At 42.2% G+C, this 8,995-nt stretch overlaps 1 protein-coding gene across 3 annotated transcripts; it reads left to right on the forward strand.

The window, feature by feature from the left end:
• zgc:114130 (uncharacterized protein LOC570332 homolog) lies at positions 1 to 8,775 on the forward strand. 3 transcript variants are annotated; one of them, XM_034169387.1, is made up of 3 exons: positions 1 to 162; positions 6,615 to 7,895; positions 7,931 to 8,775. In XM_034169387.1, exons 1-2 carry the CDS (start codon positions 109 to 111, stop codon positions 7,887 to 7,889), a joined length of 1,329 nt encoding a protein of 442 aa, XP_034025278.1. In that variant the 5' UTR covers positions 1 to 108; the 3' UTR covers positions 7,890 to 7,895; positions 7,931 to 8,775. The 3 variants fall into 3 exon arrangements, with proteins under 3 accessions (XP_034025278.1, XP_034025277.1, XP_034025279.1); XM_034169386.1 differs by having other exon boundaries at positions 6,615 to 8,775; XM_034169388.1 differs by having other exon boundaries at positions 6,618 to 8,775.
• Positions 8,776 to 8,995: the final 220 nt, after the last annotated feature.

An 8,995-nucleotide genomic window follows, 5' to 3' on the forward strand; every position in this document is an offset into this window, starting at 1 on the left:
CGCGCGTGCGCAGCCACAAAGTTGTGGTCGACACATGCCTGAGTTGTCCACGTTTTTCGCTGCGGGGGCGGCCGGGATCAGACCCATTTTTGTGAAAAGTGATCGAAAATGCCTTCTTACCCTCTGAACCAGTGCGCAGACCTGGAAAACATGATGTGCAAGGTAAAAAATAAATAAAAATTAAAAATCTCGCAAAAACTTGATGCAGAAGTTGGCTAGGTCACGTTAGCTTAGCTAGTACAGTGGTACAGTTTGGCACTTTTGCTGTGGTATTTCCAAGTTTCTGTTACTTTTCGGTTTGAACCGTTGGGTTTTTGATAAGTTTTTAACCAGCAGGTTGTTGGTTAAAGTAGTTTAAAGTGTTAATATTTGAATAACAACACTGGCTGACGTTATCGTGTTTAAGTGGTTAAATATTCGCAGTGTGTTTGAAAAAGCCTCCCGTTGACCTGTTTGTGTTTACTGATTATTTATTTATTTAAGTCATAGATCGTTTGTGAGATCATAAAACGCCTCTGAACTATTTTGGTAGTTAATTGGCCAGAAAATGTCAATTAAAGCAAACTGGTTTTGGAATGGATAAATTCAGAATCAATCTCTACTGGTTTTTACTCATTAAATTACAAGTAATCTGCCCACAACTGGCCTTAGAATGTTGTATATTGAGTTTGACCTGCGTTAAATGGTGTTAAACCGCATAGTACACCTTAACTGTGTTAAACTGTCATTTAACTCTGCTAAGCTTTGGGGAAGTGTTTATTTGGCTGACATGACCGGCTGAGTAACATAAAGCTGCGTGGGCTACTGGGGGGCGGTGGAGTCAGCGCCGTAAGATTTGGTGTTTGATGCTCATTTTTTACATTATCCGCTATAGGGTTGGAAAGCATAAGTGTGAGTTTTCGCAAGAACAGACGTGATTTACCTGGATACAAACAAACACCTTGAGCGGCTGTTAATCGTTGTGGATGGGTTCTCTGGATGCAATGAAACAAAACTGATCACAAAGCCCTAACTGCCCCTACAGAGCAGCCTTTTCTGTTCCTTATTGGTGAACTTTGTATCTGGGACAAAAAATTTTTGGAGTTGGCCGACTTGGTCTCGTGCAGGGCCGCCATTCAAGCTAGTGTGTGCGACAAGAGATAGATACCATGTTGGCGCAAGTACATTTTAATTACAAATAACCTAATGATGGGGATGTGGTTTTACAAAAAACAGTAACAACAAAACTACATAGAATTTGACTAAATTTAAAAATCTTATGACAAATCCTGCTAAAACTTATTTGTTTAGTCTTCTGGATGCCCTCCCCCTAGCCATTGAATGGCTAGCGGTAATGTACATAAAAGTGCAATACTGCCACCTGTGACACCAAATGCAAGTGTTAATGCTCAAATCCACACTGGGCAGTACAGTGATGAAAGTTTTCTGGAAATGACCGGAAATCAGGTTTTTTACTCACGTGGTGAACGTTTTTGACAGTATACATCAAAGTCCATTCATTCATTTCATTTCCACGCCCAAACAGTTGGTGGTAGTAATGCACTGTGTTGGTTTGCAAACTGCCAGTAATTTCCAAAGAAGGGTTCATTTGTTTTGGGTTTAAAAGTTTATAAAGTCTTTTTTTTGGGGGGGGGGGGTGGACTGTGCTGTTTTCCTAACGGTTTACTTTGTTGTGGACATTAAAAGTCATGAGCTGCATTTTTCCTCCATACATTAAGTGGAGCTAATGGGTGAAGCCTTCACCTGCTAAAAATGCTAACATTGTTAGCATTCAGACAAGCGTTTAACTGTCTGCGAGTCGAAACCGCAAGATTGAGTTTGAGCAACGGACAAAAATTTGTTAGGTGAGTGTGTGAAAATAATACGTGACGTTAGTGCTCTGCTGACGTTTGTCAGCTAAATTAGCTTTTAGCTGCAGAATCAATCACTGTTGAGTGTTTGACCTATTGTTTTAACTACAAGAAAAATCTCAACTTTAAATAACTTAATTTTTTTTTTTTTTTTAAAGTTTTTTAACCATCAAGTAATTAAAGAAAATAGCACAGTGCTGTTTAATATTTCTTTATATTTTAAGCATTGGTGCAACTTGGTGGGGGATAGGGGGGACATGTCCCCCCCATCTTTTCAACCAGGGGGGACAGAATATGGTATGTCCCCCCCACCTATAGACATATGTATGTACTTGAAACATGCTATGCCAGTCTTATGTGCAAACCATGTCAGAATAGCATCTTTGTTTCTGCAAGTTTGTATTTTTAGCAGCATTGACTTGTTTATAACACCTGTTTCTTGTTTGTCACATTTGGAGTTTTCTGGGACTGCATTTGCCCAGATTTGACACCAAAAATAGTTGCCTCTAGGGACTAGTGTCTACACATAAGTATCAATGGACCATATGCTAATTTACTAAATTCTGAAAGTTAGAAAAGGAAATCAGAAAAGCTATCTAGGACCTCAGAAAGCCCATCTGTAATTATTGCTTGATCTCCAAAATCAGTCTATGCAAGCGAAATTATGTTCAGTATGAGTGTTGTCATTAGTGCCACTTCGAAAATTAAATTCATGATAAGTAATTTATTCTAAACTTATGATCTGTTGTTTTTTCAAACTTATGCAAAAACAAATCTTGAGGAAAAAAAAACAGTATGTGATAGTTAATAATTATTAAGAGCCTGTTCTTTCATATTTATGAATACATTTTACCACATTGCAGTTGTTACCTCCGCCAAGGAGGTTATGTTTTCGGTTGCGTTTGTTTGTTTGTCTGTCTGTCAGCAGGATAACTCAAGTTTTGAATGGATTTTGATTCAATTTTGTGGAGTGGTTGGAAATGACAAGAGGAACAAGTGATTAAATTTTAGTGGTAATACGGATCACGATCCGGATCACGATGCTAACGCGTTAGCATGTGTATGGCATTTTCAATGTTAAAAGTTAGGATTAAGCAGTTGCAGCTGTCATCACGTTCGGGTGCATTTGTTTTCAAATTGTAATACAGGGCTGTGAAAACTCTGCGGATCCCAGCTTCATTATGGGGAGGCGGGGCGTGGTGTTAGTGATGTACTGTTTAATGAACAAATGAATTTATTTGGCACACAAACAACAATAATCGTGAACAACACTGTGTTTTTAAAATGGTTATCGCAACGTGCTCTCTTTTTTATGATATCGTGTAAGTTTTATAAGTCCGCGGACACTGATCTGTGTGTCACAGATACAAATCAGTTTCCTCGGATCCGCAGAGTTTCACGGAGTCAAAAATGCCACTCAAAGCATAGCTGTTATGACAGTTGTCGTAAAGCAGGACTGGTTGGTTGCTGCGGCGACGCTGTGTGGCTCCTGTGCGACGCCACAGCTAAACTTAGCATGTGGATATCCCAAACTTTTAGAGCTTTCAAGTTTTTAAAAGAAGATTTGTGCAGCATGTCTGTGTCACGGACCGACGTCGCACAGAGAGAAGATGGCAAGAAAGACTTTGAAAAAGTCTTCGTCGCTGGCTTCATCAACACACCTGAAAGATAAAAGAAACGGGAAAAGTGAACTGTGCTCTCTCAGGAAAACACGATAAGAATTTTTCTCTCCCTGGAAAATAAACATTCTGCTGTTCAAACAGGATTTTAGACAAGATTGTGACTTTTTTTCACTAATCTAGACTTTCTTTCATTGTAAAAAAAGACGTGGCTTTGAATGGATTTAGGCTGCATGAAGTTACACAAGAATATAACTGACTTTTTACTATAAGGTATGTTATTAATATTTTACCATGTTTTTCCAAATATTCTACAAGCTTTAGCTGTGGTTTTTGAAGTCTTCATAAATTTCATGTAGTTTAATTGTTCTGAGTTACTGCATAATTTGGTTTACACTTGAAAGGAAAATCATTCCATTGCAGCGTCGGGTCGCAGCCGCCGCGACGCTCCGCCACAGGAAAAACACCTCTGTTGGAAGCCTTAAGGACAAGTTGGAACATGTCCAGCTGTTAAACAATTTCTCATATACTCACGCCACTGAAAGCCATCAAAAGCCACCTGGATTTTACAAATGGTTATCAACACGGTGTTTTTCCTGTGCCGCCGCACTGCGCCGGCTGCGTCCCAACGCGCGGACCCGGCCGCACGTCTTTCATTAAAAAAATCTTCTTTAACAGTGGAATATCCGGATAAAATGCTGAAACCGACTTGTTCTGAAACTTCTCTGTTCTCTCACGACGTCCTGGATCAATAGAGCGATCAATGCGCACGAGGGTTCAAGCATGTCTGACGTAAAAACATATGAATGACATCCATATAGTTAATGAAAGACGTGCGGGCGGATTGCAGCGTCGGCTCGCAGCCGCTGCGATGCTCCGCCACAGGTAAAACACCTCTGTTGGAAGCCTTAAGGATAAGTTGGAACATGTCCAGCTGTTAAACAATTTCTCATATACTCACTCCACTGAAAGCCATCAAAAGCCGCCTGCGTCCCGACGCGCGGACCCGTCCGCACGGACCTGTCCGCATGTCTTTCATTAAAAAAAATCTCCTTTAACAGTGGAATATCCGGATAAAATGCTGAAACCGACTTCTTCTGAAACGTCTCTGTTCTCTCACGACGTCCTGGATCAATAGAGCCTGAAATGTGGAGGTTTTCAGCTTGAAACAGGCTGATGACGGCGCCTGGGACCGCTGCGCGACGTCTCGCTCCGTGGGAAGTCCTTAAAGCGACAGTATCACCTCAAAATCTCTCATCACCCGTTACAATTTTCACCGAAAACCAGCTTAATTTTTCGAACTGTGTCCACTTCGATGTGTCTCACAGGTTTCGAAAAAATTTTGATCAAACAAAGAGCCAGTCTCTCAGCAACTTGTCAGACAAAGGAATTCCACGAGGGGCTGGACGACTCCTCCCACAAGGAGTGCTCACAGGCGAATGACGTCACCGACAGGCGTGGAAAAACTCACGCATGCGCACTAGGGTTCAAGCATGTCTGATGTAAAAACATGAATGAAATCCATATAGTTTTTGAAAAAAATAAAAAGGACCTATACTTTATGGACAGCCCTCGTAGTCCAAGTCTGGGTGTCCATGACAACTGCCACAGAAAAGTTCAGGCCTCTAAGTCCATTATTTGCTGAGATATTCTACCTTGAACATGGTTCCAGAAATGACGGCTGTCAGAGTTTTTCGGACCTGAAAAGAACAACAACCCAGTTTACACACAGAAATGATCACGCAAGAGACACTGAATTTCTTTTCCTGATCAGGAGAGGGCAAACGAGGAGCTCCTTCAAGAACTGTCGTCTGCTCTGAAGGCCCCGCCCATTTGCTTCTCCTTTTTATTGAATATAGTTACATACAAGCATATAGGAGTGACAATATTACAAAACAATGGAAAGACACAAAGTCTGGTCTCACATTGATATGAAAACTGTTATGGCTTTCCTCAAGGCTGAACCATTAATTAAAGGTGCACATCTGTGCTTAGCAAAAACATGACCCTAGCAAAACAGTCTGCACATTCTAGAAAAACAGTCTGACTAAGCCAAAGATCATCTGCTCACTTTCTCGTGTGGCAGTTTTAATGATCACTTGAACAGTGATTGCTTTGACAATGAGTAATTATTTAAAGGAATAATGGTACATGAACTCTCACACATGCATACGTGTACATGTATATATGAAAAATAGAGAATAGAATCAAAGACATGATCACAGAGTACATCAAAGTAAAGACATTAATATTTGATAATATATATTGACAATATAGAGAAAAACCCTGTCAACGGCCATAATTTTTGCCTAAAAAAACGGCAGAGCTCATGCACACTAAATTGGCCATATCTCAGAAACTACTTGGCCTACAGGCCTCAAACTTCAGATTTGTTGTTCTGAATAGTCTGGGAATATTTGATTTAAAATTTAAAGAAAATCTGAGACAAAGTGCGTGAGGCACCTCAAATATTCACTGAATTGACATGGAATGTCCCTGATATCAGTGACAGTCCGAGCTGTGCTCTGTGTGCTGTGACAGTGTCGAGGTTCAAAATGACTACAGCGATGCAACTGTGAATCGGTAGGAGGGTTTCCATCCCCCACCCCCCCACCCCCAAATTGCGCAAATTAAAAACTGTCAAATATCGCAAAAAAGTTTTTACACTTACATGAGGTTGTTTTACAGTTTTAAAAAAGCCTTATTTTGGAAAAAGTGGATTGGAAACGCTTGCTTCTCTATCACAGGGTCATATGACGTACGGAAAGCATCACTTGGCATTCTAAAATACATGCCACCATACCTGTGGACAGGGTAAGAGACAGAAAACTTATGAGATGACATGTAAGCACTATTGGATTAGCAGGACTTGTATTCTTGTTGCGATTACTATTGGTATAACAGTTCTCGCAACATTCCATCAGTTTAATGGAAACTGTCAGTATTCTGCTTTGTTCATATTCTGCAAATATCACTAAACTTTTTTGTAAATCGGTAATAGAAACCAAGCTCGTGAGACATTTGAGTTCTGAATGTTGAAATGTTAACACAGACATTCCAGAAATTGATAGCTTCAGAAATGCACAATGTGGTTTGTTCTCCATGTTAAACGCTGTAAATTTTATTTATTTTAATTTTTTTGCAGCAGTTACTGAGGCTTGGTGTGAGGGAGCAGAACGGACCGTCATCGTTTCTAACTGTGCCAACGAGAACACCAGGCTGCATCGGTCAGCCGCGGAGCTACACTTCGTTTTCCCTCTCGTTGCTGCCGTACATCACCTCTGACCCTTCAGATGTTTGTCTGTCCTCCTGCCACTGGGGGCAGCAGTTTGAAAGCTCTCTGGATCCGGCATCCACTCAATGTGAAAATTCAGGCTTTCTGGCCCAGCGGTCTTCTAGCCTGGTGGAGAATAGCAGCGCTGCGGCTTCAGGTCTGTGCTGGTCCGGTACCGACTGGTTCTCCAACAGTGACATCACTCAGTCTGCACTCAACTTTAGCTCCACTCTCGCTTCTTTGTCCAGTTCTTCCACCTCGTCACGCTACAAGACTGAACTGTGTCGCTCGTTCACTGAGAGCGGCCTGTGTAAGTACGGTGCAAAATGTCAGTTTGCCCATGGGCCACAAGAGCTGCGGGATTTAACCCGGCATCCCAAATACAAAACTGAGCCGTGTCGTACGTTCCACACCATTGGCTACTGCCCCTACGGGATCCGCTGCCACTTTGTCCATAACAGTGAGGAGGAAAATAAACTCTTGCGCTCCCACTCTTCCTCCTCCAGTGGCCTGTCAACCCGCTCCCACAAACCTCTGGTCAGACAGAGCTTCAGTTTTCCCGGATTTCCTTCCACTTTTCAACAGTCCCTTCAACCGGCCATTCCCACTAATCCCATGCTGACCAATGATCCTTTTGCAGGCACCTCCTCAGCCTCCCCTCTGTCCTGTGCTGATGTCACTGATCTCCTCTCGCATGCCTTCCTGGAGATGGACTCGGCTTTTGAGGCCTCTCCCGCCACCCAGTACCCAAATCCCACGGGCTGGGCTACTGCAGCGGATCCACACCCTCAGTTCTTGCCTTCTCCAGACTCCGGCTGTTCTCCTTCTGGGCCATCGCCCACAGCCTCCCCTTCCCTGAGGCAGAGTCCCTGTGTCAGTGGGGCCGTTGTGGGACCACCCAATACTTTATCCCTGTCCTTCACCTCTCTGTCAGAACCCGACTGGGAAGGAAGCAGCGGGAGCTCCACGAGTTCCCTCAACGGTTCTGAATGCTGCAGCGTCAACGAGGCTGGCGGCATCAACGAGTCCAACGGCAAACGGCTGGCTGTTTTTAGTCAACTCTCTGTTCCAGAGGATGCCTCTGCATTCTGCTCATACGGTTCCAAGTCCTCTGTCCAGAAGCTCATGGACGCAGTACACCCATAATGCACATGCACTGCTCGTGCACGTGTGTGTGTGCGTGCAAGAACTGTGAGGCTTAACATCAACATGTCAAACTAAAAAGACTCATAAGTCATTATGTTTGTGATGCTGGAAAAAAAATGTCTTGCCACCATCAACGTAACTGCAGACACACTTAACGTTTGGACAAAAAGTTCTCCACGGGTTAGTTCCTTTATCAAGAGTCGCCTTGGCTAGAAATTTAACACAAAGATCTAGTAATCACGGTCTAATCCGACCTTAAGTGCTGCTCATCTTCGAGTCCTGATTTTTAGCCTGGTCTGCATAATGACCTAAAGAATGTGATGAAACCAAAGATGTCTTTTCTAATCCCAAAGCCTTCAATAGCAGCGGGGACAAATGCAAAGTGACCCGTGTTTATTTTTCTACAGTGTTGCATATATAAGCTAGTAAAGTTGTTCTGTCTAATAACTGTACATTGTCGTGTTGCGTTTAGGTGGCTGGCTTCATGTGATGGATGTTGAACCGCAGTGTTAAGTTTTTAAACAGCCAAAGTGCCTGAAACGTTGCTCAGCAGGTCACGTTGTGGTGTTTATCTGTGACTTGTGGGTTTTTCATACGTGTGGGACAGTTTTTTTTTTTTTTATAAGCTAGTTGGATTAAGTTCTCTCTCTGTTTAGATTGGTGTTGACCATAACCAAATCTACCTATTGGGGGGGTTAATAGGCTGTCAGATGGATTAGTTGGTATAAACTGTGACGTGTCTGCACAAGCAGGAGATGCTGCTGAAAATGTGACGTCAGTGGTCCAAGGATGAAGGGGGTCTGAATAAGTTTGAGTATTCGATTGGTTTTTATCTGATTTAAAGGAGAACTTCAGTAGTTTTCAACCTATTCTCTATTTTTTTTTTTTTTTTTTTTTTTTTTTTTTTTTATTAAAGATGCTTTGGGGCTCATCCTTTCACTCAGGACAAAGATGGTTTAAATCAGTTGATTTAGAACCCAAAGACTGTTACTGTCTAACCAGCTATATAATGTATTGGCAGGGGTCAAGGCAGACCACTTGTCACCATTTAATTGGCAAAAATCTGATTCAGAGTAATGGATTGTGCAGAAAGAGTCCCTATGGAG

The sequence above is a fragment of the Thalassophryne amazonica genome, chromosome 4 (assembly GCF_902500255.1).
Source record: "Thalassophryne amazonica chromosome 4, fThaAma1.1, whole genome shotgun sequence".
NCBI lineage: Eukaryota > Metazoa > Chordata > Actinopteri > Batrachoidiformes > Batrachoididae > Thalassophryne > Thalassophryne amazonica.